Raw genomic sequence first — 12,500 nt, forward strand, 5'->3', positions numbered from 1 at the left:
AGTAGATTAAGCACATTGAAATACAATCTGCTGGGTACCTCTGTGATTTCTGTGACAATACAAACTTGCCACATTTGCCTGCACATCCATAAAGTGTCTTTTCTCCTTCATTTGTGACCCAATCTGGAAAAAATGTTCCAATAGTTCCATAGTTCCATAGTTAAGATAAGAATGTAAAGTTTGAAAAAATACTATTCATTTGGGATTACACTTTGCAAATCATACCTGTGCCTGCCTGTAATCTGTAACTTCAAACACGATTTTCTCAGGTTTTCAATTGGAAAAATATTGGCAGGAGGTCATAATTCAAAATACTGTATCTTGGTAACAATTGGGTTCTCGGTCCATTGATGCCAAAATCTCAATTTTGAATTTTGGGTCACTGTGACTCATTTTGTCAGATTGGTTCACATTTAATCTTGAAACAACTCTACTGCTACTACTATGACTACTACTACTACTACTACTACTACTACTACTACGCTTCTACTCAATGCAAATAATCCACTGTAACAGAGAAACCATTTTCTACCAGAATACAGTGGTAACATGTACCCCAATGTGTATTGGGTACCCAGCATTTCTGATTACATGTGTACTTACACAAGTACACAAAATTATATTATGTATTACATTTTACTACACTGTAACAAGGTTTCTGTAATATAAAGTGTTACCTCTCCCTCTTCCCTTTCTTTCTTTAGAGAGATAGAGAGAAAGAGGGAGGGAGAGCTGAATGAGGAAACTGTGTTAAAAATATGTCACTCCACTTGCTCCCCATTCAAAAAGAAAAGCACTGCACAGACACACACACACACACACACACACACACCCACCCTCCTCTCGCCTGAGTTCTCCCCGGGGTTAACCCCTACATCACCAAACTGTTGGGGAGAGTCGACCCCCACACACACACACACACACACACACAGAGGCACATACATGCCTCAGGATTACATATACGTCACCGTTTCTCCTACCTGTCCCCCAGACCATTCTGAGCGTAGACCTGACCACGCCGCTTCGCTCAGCGAACCACCTCTCCTCTCCTCTTCTCTCCTCACAGCAAGAGACTCATTCATACATTCCCTCTCCCTCTGCGTGTCTCTCTGTCTCTCTCTCTCCATCTCTCTCATTCTCTCTTTTTCCCTCTCCCGTCTTTCTCTCTCTCTCTCTCTCTCTCAGGCTGTTTTCCCCTTATGTTTTCTCTCTCTCTCTGTCTCTCTGTCTGTCTCTGTTTCTCTCTTTCTCTCTCTCTGTCACACACTCATTCACTCACACTCCGCCAATCCTCTGTGTGTGTGATAAGCGAGACTAACTGGACTGGCGAACGGGGGCTTTGGAAGAGTCTGCCGACTGCGGTCAGGTAACGGCTTTTGATTTTGATACGATTACCCAGCACTGGGGCTGCCTTGATTACAGGGATTGTGTCTGGAAGCAGCTGTCTCTGTGTGACATGATCAGAGGCTTGCCGTGCGCTAGAGCTGCTCTCTCGCAGGACCCAGTGAGGATGCAGGTAGCGAGAGACTCGGCTAAGAGGGAGAAGAGAGGAGAGGAGAGGAGAGGAGAAGTGAGGAAGGGAGGGGAGAGGAGGGGGCAAGAGAGAGGAGGAGGAGAGGGAAGGCTCCCGGGATTGATGTCTGTGGCAAGGGTATCCTCTGACTGATTTAGTCAAGGTTGCACAGCGCGCAGCAGACGGACACGTAACACTGTTTCAAAACGCACAGGACCAGGAGTGCTCTGTGTGTGTGTGTGTGTGTGTGTGTGTGTGATGGCTGAGCGGGCTAGAGATGAATGAGCCGAGTGTTTTGCCGTGTCGTCCACGCTTGCCTCCACACTTGCCTCTCTCTCTCTCTCTCTCTCTCTCTCTCTCTCTCTCTCTCTCTCCCACTCTCTCTCTCTCTCTCTCTCTCTCTCTCTTTTCTGCCTCCTCTCTGCTGCTTCTTCTCTCACCCTCCCCTGTCCACACTCGTCCTGTCGTCCGCAGCCGCCTCTCCCTCTCTTGGATCACTCTTCTCCTTCGCTCTCATGTTCCTGCTCTCTGTGTCTGCCTCTCACTGTGCCTCTCCTCGCCCCCTCATCATAGGATGCCCTGTCGTCCTACAAACCTCAAGCCTCTCTCTTTACCAGCCTCTTTCTGCCTCTCTTTCTATCCCTCTCCTCCCTCTCTATTTCCCACTCACCCCTCCCACTATCTCTGTCCACTCGCTATCTAAATTTCCAATATTTCTTTCTTTCTATCTGTCCTCAGTTCTCCCTATCTATCCATCTATCTATCTATCTATCTATCTATCTATATATATATATATATATATATATATATATATATATATATATATATATGTATGTATATATATATATTCTCTCTGTTTCTTCTCTTTCTCTCTCTCACTCTCTCCTGTTTCTTTTTCTCTTTTCTTCTCTTCTCTTCCCTTCTCTTCTCTATTGTCTATTCCTCTCCATGCTTCTCTGTGTGTCTCTGGGGTCCTCAGCAGTATACAGGAACAGGAACAGGAGCAAGCACAGGCACAGACTGGCTACAGGCTGGATGCAGGATGCAGGATGCTGCTTCTGGATGCTGCTGTACTCTCTCTGTCAATGTTCCCTGAGGGTGGTGGTGGGCAGTAGGGGTGGTGGTGGTGGGTGTTCTCTCCAGGTCTCCCCCAGGACGAGGTGCTCTGACGGGCAGACACTGCTGCTGGAACTGGAGCTCAGGGGAATGCCGCCGGAGCAACGGTGGGTCAGACCGGTGGACCGAGAGACATAGAGGTGATAAAAAGAGAGAGAAAGAGAACATGGGAAAGAGAGAGATGAAGAAAGAGGTTGCAGAGATTAAGAAGGACAGAGAGAGAGAGAAAGAAAGGAAGGAACGAAGGAAGGAAGAAGGAAAGAAAGAAAAGAATACGGACAGTACAAAAGAAAGAGTGTGAGAGTGTGAGGGGGAAAAAAGAAAGAAAGATTGGGAGAGAGACCGGATGAGAAGAGGAGCGGAGCAGAGAGTGAGAGAATGGGGAGGGAAAAAGGGAAGCCAATGACAATAGAGAGATTGAAGGACAGAGACAGAGACCAATGAGAATCGGATGACTTCATGGCTGAGATGTGTGGCTTTGTGTGGATGCCGTGAAACTCGTACTCTATAGTATCTAGAGTCTCCGTTTGAGTGAGGTGCAGTTCTCACAGAGCTGTTCTGTCGTTCATTACCACACATAGCTGGGGCTTAGGCTTGCCTGTCTTCTAGCTGTAATAAATTGTATCTTTTTGACATAACTGCTTGGGATTTTTTCCCCAAATTACATCGCCAAGGGCATTTGTTTCAGTGACTGGGATTAAATCATACTCCCTATTTTTAGAACATTGAGGAGACAGATAAATTCATGTTTACAGATGCTAATCCACACAAAGAACACATATGTCAGAATATTGCCGCCAGGTTAAAAAAAAAAAAAAAAAGGCATCCTATGCAATGCCATAGATAACAAAATATTAATTTTCAGCAGATCCACAGATATTATTGAGTGTGTCCAGATTTAATCTTCATTTTATTTTTCACGTAATCTGCACCTTCTGATTGTCTGGTTGGCTTGATTACAGTAAAATACTCTATGGTATTTTTTTTTTCCTGTCAAGAGTCACATGTGTGGAAGCTGGAATGATAGACTTTTAAGTATTGATTTTCTAGCATTCATCATTTTCTGTCCAGGAGGATAAGGTTGTGTGGGAGGGAGCACCTTGGCTTGTCAGGCTTCCTCTCTGTATCTCTCTCTCGTTTTTATTTATCTTTCTCTCACATTCTGTCTCTCCCATGCCTATCTCTCTCTCTCTCTCTCTCTCTCTCTCTCTCTCTCTCCCCTCTCTCCGTAGCCAGGGAGGATGCTTGAAGATAAATTTAGCCCTCCAACTCTCCTTCCATCTGCTACTGTATGGTTTTGGGCCGTTACCATAGGAACCACCGCTGGGCACCCATTAGTGTAAGAGAAGGAAATTGACGAGATTTTTAAAAAGGCATTCAAAACATTTTTTTTGTTGTTGCTGGCATGATGTGTCAGTGGGAAATGAAGTGCCATAACCCAGTTCTGTTTCTGCTCGCCTCTTCTCTCCCTTCTCGCTGGATTTTGGCCACAGATTTGTGCTTTGTTCAGGTTCAGGTTTGTTCAGAATACTGGCCACAATTGAGATGCTTGTTGTTTGTTAAATTAGTCTATTTTTATGTTTTCTCTGTCCAGTTTCTATTTCCTAATGAAACTGCTATTTTTTAAGACAGAGAACAATAGTTGCCTTTTAAACCTATGCAGTATTTTCCCAAGAAATCAAAATGCCATACTTGAATCTGACTTCCTCTCTGACTTTTGCGCAGTAGCACACATTTCACATTTTCATTTTTATTTCTTTTTCTTTTGGTGCCAAAAGCTCTGCCTTCATCTCGGCACCATCCGTCCACTCAGAATAAGAGTTGACCTTGTGGCTTCCCCAGCCGCTCTCCTGGATGGTGAGCAGGGCTTGGGTGGTGTTTTCACTTCCTGATCCAGCCCTCGTGCGAAGCGTGGATTCTAGAACCCGCTCCTGTCCTCGACTCTACCAGTCCCAGGCAGCTGTGCAAACAGCCCAGCCTCTCAAAGACATAAATCCCCGTCTAATGGCCGTAAATGCAAAGCAAATATAGACCTGTTGTATAGGTGGGCACAGAGAGCGTTCTGTCCTCCTGCTCTCACGTGGCTTCACGAGGTGCCGGGGAACCCAACCTCGCCTCCCGTCTAGCCGTCCAGCGGTGGCTTTGGAGCATGTGTCTGTGTGTGTGTGTGTGTGTGTGTGTGTGTGTGTGTGTTTCAGTGTGTGTCTGTAATCTAAACTCAGTGGCATTGCCACCGGTCAAAGTGTGTGTGTGTGTGTGTGTGTGTATGTCTGTGTGTGTGTGTCTGTGTCTGAGTGTGTTTTATACATCTTCTCCTTACACCAGTCCAGGATCTCTCCTTTCGTACGTCTGAAAAAGAGATCCCGGTCCACCTACAGTACCTCCCTGACCTACATACTCTCCCCACCACTGCATTCCTCTATCGCAGACGGACACCGGCCAGAGTTGTTCGACCGCGGCCGGTGGCGGCAGAATAATCCCTCTCCTCACCTTTTTTTACACCAAAGGTTGTTTTTTTGGGGGCGATGAACATTGTACATTTCTTAACCCCCCACCCCTCCTGTACACACACACACACACACACACACACACACACACACACACACACACACACACACACATCCATACTGTATATGCAGACAACGTGGGTGAGGGTTGGAGTCTCTCTCGTCTCGTCTCGTCTCATGTCAGCCCCACCAAAACCACTACCTTTACTTTAATCAAGCCTCTGGCAGCCACACAGAGGAAATCGGCTAGGCAGTCATTTGAAATGTAATACCATGACTGTGAAAGACATTTCTTTGCCTTCGCCGGCTTCCTATGCACCAGCTGTGTGCTTCCTCCTCCTTATTGTGCAAGTCGTGCTTCAGACACGTCCTGTTGGAAGCACAGGCAGACAGGCACGGAGAGTGTGGAGAAATCTGGGCATACGTACGTACGCCCACCGAGACCTCCGTGCCCCTCCCGCCCGTCCTCAGCAGAGCGTGGGCATCGATGCCAGCTGGTCCTGGAGCGCGAGGCCTGTGCTGTCCTGTTTGTGTGATGGACCACAGAGACGGAGAAAAATAGCTTGCCCATTTGTTTGGATTAAGCAGACCTGCTGTCATTGATGGTCTTGATATGAAATCAGACATATTTCGTTTTCTTTCATCATTTCAATGAACCCTGAATCAAACTGTTGTTTATTGAATACATTTAGAAATACTTAGGATCTACTTACATTCAGTGGGTTTATTACTGAGAAGGCATACGTTATAATCCATTCAATTTACCTTGGAGACTTAGCCACACAAAGCCATGTTCCTTGCCCTAGGCACCAACCTAGCAACTGAACTATCTTTATGTAGTATGTAGTAGGTATTATGTTTTTCTTTTTCTTTTCTTTTATGGTAATTATTTAATATTGTCTTCATTTCCTCTGTTCTCAGGCATTTAAGCACTAATTTCTGAGTGTTAATATTTGTCCATTGTGGCTGAGTAATATTTAGGGTTGTGTGGTGCTGCTTTCAAGTTATGTTTACTATTGTACAATACTGACATTTAAAATCAGCTTGCTTACAAAAAAAGCTGCTTCAGAGCGTTTGTATTTATAGATGTAAATAAAGGTCCCACTGAAAGTAGGATTGGTTGAAATTGAAATTAAATACCTGTGGGATTGTAATTACATTTTAAATGTCAGTTCAATTAATTAGGATGATATATGCGTAATGGATATAACAGGTTTAATATTTAATCTTAATTGACTCTCTTAATTGTTGTTTCTTACCAAATTTGATACATCTCATCAAACTAAATCAATAAATCAAACGAAACTAAAATAAATTTGTTTTAGTCTTCAACTTTTTTCTGTAGGTCTAGTATGCATGCCTGACCTGGATGTCTGAAACTGATGGCTATTTTAAATACATTAGACCAGTCAGGATAAAAGTAAAGCGTCACTTGTGTGGCTATACTGTCTGCCTAAATATTAGCCTACAGGGAACCCTGAGAAGGAGTTTGGCAGATTTAGATGTATGAAAGGGGCTGTGAAATGTTACTGAAGCGTACAGTCGGACAGTTTGGAAACCGGTGGTTCGCCCTATTAATTACGACCCCACAGGTTCAACTTAGCAGCCTGTAGGGTTTTTAAATTAACCTCACAGGAGTGGCGTTGTTTGGCCAGTGGCCTCTTTGATGGGCAGGCTGTGGTTTGAGTTTAAACGCAGATGTCAAATCATCCCATAAACTTGTAACCGTAAAGGTAAAGTCCACAAAATAAAGACGTGCTGTGTGTACATAGAGGGCTATACTCAGCTGAATTAAATATACCATTTACCAGTGTGCATGTGTGCCCTACCATGTTCAGAGGCTGCTGTGGACAACAAATAATGGTCATTAACTCTTTATCTGTTTTTGTCTTTCTTTAACAGAACTTCTGAGGTGGTCCCTGAAGCCTCTTTATCCTGAATACAGAAAATGAACACTGTCTTTTTCCAGAGATGATAAGACACATTTGTGATGTTTTGGATGTGATCTGTGGATATCTGACGGTATTTATTTTCTTTTGTGGAATGAAGACAATGACTAGAGAAGACCAGTGCAAAATGAACAGCTTGACGATTCTATTAGAGACTTTTTAAAGTCCATCTGTATGATAATATCCTGTCCGTGTGTGTGGTCTGGGAAAGCCACACGAACCTGAGGTCAGTAGTCGAGGCTGTAGCCCCGTTTTATGGAGGCCTTGCATAACCAGCTTAATGCTGGGGAGACGTCCGGAGGTGAAGATCAGCCTCAGAGTACATCTCCCTCAGTAGGCTGCTCCTCTCAGCCCTCAGCCTCCCAAGAAAGCAAGCCAGCACAGGACGCAGACTCTGAGCCCCATCGCCATGGAGCCCCATCCAAACCCCCTAGACGTCAGCATCTGGAGAGGAAACGCCTGCGGCTCCAGAGGAGACAAGCTCAGGACGTGGGCTCTCTTAAGGATGATAAGCTCGCAGGGACGGCGAACGACGCCGGGCCGTTACCAGGCAACGAGTGCGGGGGTTCCGTCCAGGTGTCAAAGGAAGACTCCACGGGTGCTCCCATTCCTTCTTCGAGCAGTTCGGCTCCATCTCTCGGTACGGAGGAGGCACAGGAAGGCATGCCAAAGCAGAAACGCGAGCGCAAACCGCAGAAGCCCGGGAAGTATGTGTGCAGCTACTGCGGTCGAGCTTGCGCCAAGCCTAGCGTGCTCCAGAAGCACATTCGCTCCCACACCGGGGAGAGACCTTACCCTTGTGCCCCTTGCGGCTTCTCGTTCAAGACCAAGAGCAACCTGTACAAGCACCGCAAATCACACACTCACAGGGTCAAAGCTGGGCTGGCTCCAGCAAGCAAAGACGAACCAGCCATAAGCGGCCAAGAAGAACCCTTGACTGATTCAGAGGATGAGTCTAACCAGCCGCCGTCAACCAGCTCAGCAAAGAAACAGGAAACGCTTGCACCGCAAGCATCGTACGGTGCTGAGTTACGTTCTACTGAGCAATCCCAGGGGCTTGGAGACTCCCATGCTGTTAAAAAGAGACTTGCGATGAGACTGAGCAAAACCAAGCAAGCTCCACCAACGGGCTCATCAGATGACGTTTCCTCTTCGCTGGTTTTGGGAAGTCGTGGGAGCACTGAGTCGGGCTACTTCTCTCGTTCAGAGAGCACGGAGCAGTCTCAAGACAGCCCTCCAAACTCCAGCGCTAAAAGCTACGCTGAAATCATCCTTGGCAAGTACGGGCGCCTTGGACATCTGCAGAGGGCTTCCCGTAACCAGCAGCAACAGTCTGGCGGACAAGACGGCATCCCTTTCACGCTTCCCAAAAAGCAGGTCATTGACCATATCACAAAGCTCATCACCATCAACGAGGCTGTGGTAGACACCAGTAAGATTGACAGTGTCAAGCCTAGACGCTTCTCCCTGTCTAGGCGAAGCAGTACAGAGTCAGCCAAGGCCTCTGCTCTTAAAGAACCCCTTGTGCAGTGCCCTAAAGTGACTGAGGCTTGTTCCAAGGCCAGTGGGTCTATTACTCTTGGTGTTCCGTGTCAGAAATTCCAGCAACAGAGCCTAAATATAGAACAGTCCTCCAGCCAAGCCTCTGCAGCACCACTTTTGAGGAGTCTTTCAGTCCCCTCTGCCTCTCCTGCTAGCACAAGCGATGCTCCCCGGCACCTGAGGCTCAGCCAATCATTTGACGAGCAGCCGCCTACCCAGACGAATCGGCGCCATGCCTTGCTTCGCCGCCAACCAGCGATTGAGCTGCCCATTGGCTGTGATTTTACCCCTGAAAAGTCAGCCATGACATCCTCTGTGCCATACCACCAAGACATGCTTAGCTTGCCTCATCAAAAACCAAGGCCCCTTCAACCGTACGAGTGTGAAGAGTGTGGCACTGGCTGCAAAGATTGGGAGAGTTACAAGACGCACAGACGGCAAACGTGCAACATGCACCAACAGCAGAAAATGGAGGCAGTTTCTGAACAGGTGGAGAATCCTACAAGGATGCACTTCATGAGCAGGCCAGGGGCTTTAGTAATGAGAAAGAGAAGAAAAGAGGACAGTCTCGAACTTGATGATCCCTGTTCCTCAATGGCCTCGTCCTCTGCATCTGGGACAAGCCCTGGAATTGAAGGAGACCTGACCAACAAGGCTTATGAAGGACCTAATGTAGGAAACATTGGATTAATGCTGGAGAAAGACCCTGAGAGACCTTTGAAGGGGATATCAGTGATCCAACATACAAGTTCATTTGAGAAGCAAGAGGGTAATCTGTTTGTGAAAAGTAAAGTAAAAGATGAATTAGATAAATGTGCCTCCTTTGAGATGCACTATTCACCATTAACTCAGTCATCAGAGCAGCAGTCATCAAAACCAAGCTCTCGGAAGTTAATGCGCCAGCATAATGTCCTAGTGCCAGAGATCCTAGTCACAGAGGATACAAACGCCACGCCAATGTCCCTGTCTGCGACTGTTTCCATAGCCAAAGAGGCTGAGAGGACAGACGAGTTCCAGTGGCCCCAAAGAAGCTCAACACTGGCCCAGCTTCCCATTGAGAAGCTGCCCCCGAAAAAGAAGCGTCTTCGGTTGGCAGAAGCTGCCCAGTCCTCTGGGGAGTCCAGCTTTGAATCTCTGTCCCTGCCTCCTCGCAGTCCAGGTCAAGACAGCAACGTGTCACACATGTCTAGCTGTTCTGTATCATTTGAGGACTCGGGAAAACTGACTAACGTGGAGATGACTTCTGGTCGGAGATCCAGGGCAACTCACACATTAGCCGTTCCTGCTAGTTCTCACCACCACCATCCCCACAGGGAGATGAGGCGCTCGGCTTCGGAGCAAGCACCACATGTTCCGCAGCAGTGCACCCCGATTTCGGAAGTCCGTAGCAAGTCCTTTGACTACAGTTCCCTGTCTCCTGATCGCACTCCAGCTGGCTGGAAGGAAAGGCGCAAATGCCTCCTCTTGAAGCACACTACAGTGCGGGATCCAGACGACGAGGAACCACCCAGCCAGCAAACATCAAGTGTTAGCATGCCAAGTGTTAGCATGTTAGCAAGTTTTTGCACGGCTAGTGTTCCATCCAGCTCCCGCATGAAGTTAAGTCCGGGACCTTCTGAGCCCCCGTGCACCCCCACATCCTATAACACATCTCCTGTTCACACTCATTGCCAAGAATCACCAGCGCTATGGCAACAAGATCCACCTCACCAGCTACGCAACTCGCCAGAGGTGGCACTAAATCAGTGCTCATCAGATCACAAAGTGCAGCAAACAGCACCTGTTGTTTACATGGGACTAGAAGGCATTCAGCTTGGCTCTGCCCATGTCACCCAGGGCCCCTCTGGTGCAGCACGAGCCCACTACTCTCCTGGGTCCTCACGTCTCAAGCTGGAGATACCCACCAGGGACCCAGTTGAGGAGTCGGAGCCGAGAGTAGCAATCTCGTCCCAGGTGCCTGCCCGCCCATTCCAACACCAGCGTGTTTACTTCACCATCACCCCCGATGCTGAGCCACTGAGACCTGCGGAGATGCAGACGGTGGCAGTTCGAGTCCAGGGGGACATCCCAGCCCACGCCAGTGCCATTTACACCACGCACTCTCATCATGCAGTTACTAAACCTCAGGAGCTTAGTTCAAGTGCAAACCGAAATGTGACCTTAGATGTGACGACTGTCCCATCAGTGAGTTTAGACCACAGTAGCCCACTGACCGTGACCCCTGATACCAAGTTGCAGGGATGTAGGTCAGTAGGTTCCGGAGGAAACAAACGGATGCTGTCTCCGTCAAATAGCCTAGAGCTCGGGCCCGAAATGCGACAGCAGCAGAAACGAGTGAAAGAGGAAGACAAGAAGGAAGAAGAAGAACAGGACAACACCAAAGAGGGTGGCGATGGGCAACTTTCAAACCGGGTTAAAGCCGAGCAAGCAATAGCAGAGTCAGCCGGCAGTCACAGAAGCACCCAGAGCCTTTCCTCTCCCAGCGCCACCACCAACAGCAACAACAACAACAACAAACAGAAGCCTATGCCTACATTTCACGCGGAGCCCGAGTACAGCTGGTGCTATCTCAACTACGCCAAGCCGAGCCCGTCCCCTCAGAACGACCACCAGGCCTCGGTGTACTCCTCCTGGTCCACCAGTGCCTACAACCCCAACCCTCCAGGGCTCAGCAGCAAGGAGGTCCTAGCGCAGCTCCACTGCAAGCAGGGGCACTCCTCCTCCGTCACCTACACCATGGCCCCCATGTCACCCCCAGCGGAGGAGAAGGAGAAGGGGAAGAAGAAGGACAAGGAAGGACCGGTGGCAGACCCTGGGAAGCCAAGCGTGTCTGAGGTACATGAGTCTGGATCTCAGTTAATCTAGGAGCAGATTATTAGGGCTATTAGGTTCAGGTCAGGATTATAAAGCTCAGGTGGTGATCAAAATAATGATGTTGTGGTTAGGATTGCTGACGTTGTGATTAGGATAACTGTGGTTAGTTCCTTTTTAGCTATTTTTTTGTGGTTCTTCTTAGGAAGATTTCAATTTGAGTAGGCTACTCAGTACTCAGTTACCAATAAACTTAATTTATGTTATTAAAACATCTTTAACAATGTTTTATGTATAGTTCCTCACATGTATACACAGTATAGCATCATATTCATATTTTTAGAATTAACCGATTTTTGTCAAGGCAAGCCCAAACAAAATCTTTCAGTTTGCTAAATCAGTTATGTGAGTTCTGTTTACTGCATTGTATTTCGTCTCATTCTTTTGTTTGATTGTGTGCTGCTGTCTTGGTGATGAAGACAATGAGATGCTGTCCGAAATGTTGAATGAGAATTCACCATCTCTGTGTCCCTGGGTTTGCTGGGGGCAGGGTTGGTGAATTTGCCCCGTGTCTCTTTTTGAGAACAGGTCCACACCACTCAGCACAAATGTCCCACTGAGGAAAGGGCAGTCTGGTCAACAGAGGACGTGAAGAAAGAGGAGGGTGAAGAGGAGGAGGAGGAGGAGAGGAAAAGGGAGAGAACAGTAGCCTCTAAACACACTGAGCCTCCTCGTGTTTGGATTTGTGAAGGAGGGTGAGTAGTCCATTTTCACTACAACAGTACAGCCATATACTGTAGGTGAATATACTATTAGTATTCCATAGTGTCGTATGTAAGGGATAATGTATGGAAGGCCCGACACACCAGCGGAGGGGTCTTGTTTCGCCTTGAAGGGACTGTGTTTTCCAATAATGACCGGTTTTCCATAGATTATCCCGCTTATTATAAGGCTACTTGCCAAAACAAAAAAATAAACTCCACATGATATGTCTCTTTACATTTATTTGTTACCGTTTCGTCATGATTTTGCTGAGAAACCAATAGTTTGCAACACACGCTG

The 12,500-nt window shown here is 47.3% G+C and overlaps 1 protein-coding gene across 7 annotated transcripts in view; it reads left to right on the forward strand.

The window, feature by feature from the left end:
* The window catches only part of hivep3a (HIVEP zinc finger 3a), a 44,067-nt gene that overhangs the window by 20,826 nt on the left and 10,741 nt on the right, over nucleotides 1-12,500 (forward strand). For 4 of the 7 annotated variants that reach the window (XM_048229383.1, XM_048229389.1, XM_048229384.1 and 1 more), the window contains 2 exons: nucleotides 7,039-11,462; nucleotides 12,027-12,193. In XM_048229383.1, coding sequence (XP_048085340.1) covers nucleotides 7,341-11,462; nucleotides 12,027-12,193 — 4,289 coding nt within the window. In that variant the 5' untranslated portion in view covers nucleotides 7,039-7,340. Of the gene's footprint in view, nucleotides 1-1,218; nucleotides 1,367-2,629; nucleotides 2,737-2,921; nucleotides 11,463-12,026; nucleotides 12,194-12,500 lie in introns of those variants that run through there. The other 3 variants (XM_048229386.1, XM_048229385.1, XM_048229387.1) reach the window with 3 other exon arrangements.

The sequence above is a fragment of the Alosa alosa genome, chromosome 20 (assembly GCF_017589495.1).
Source record: "Alosa alosa isolate M-15738 ecotype Scorff River chromosome 20, AALO_Geno_1.1, whole genome shotgun sequence".
Lineage (NCBI taxonomy): Eukaryota > Metazoa > Chordata > Actinopteri > Clupeiformes > Clupeidae > Alosa > Alosa alosa.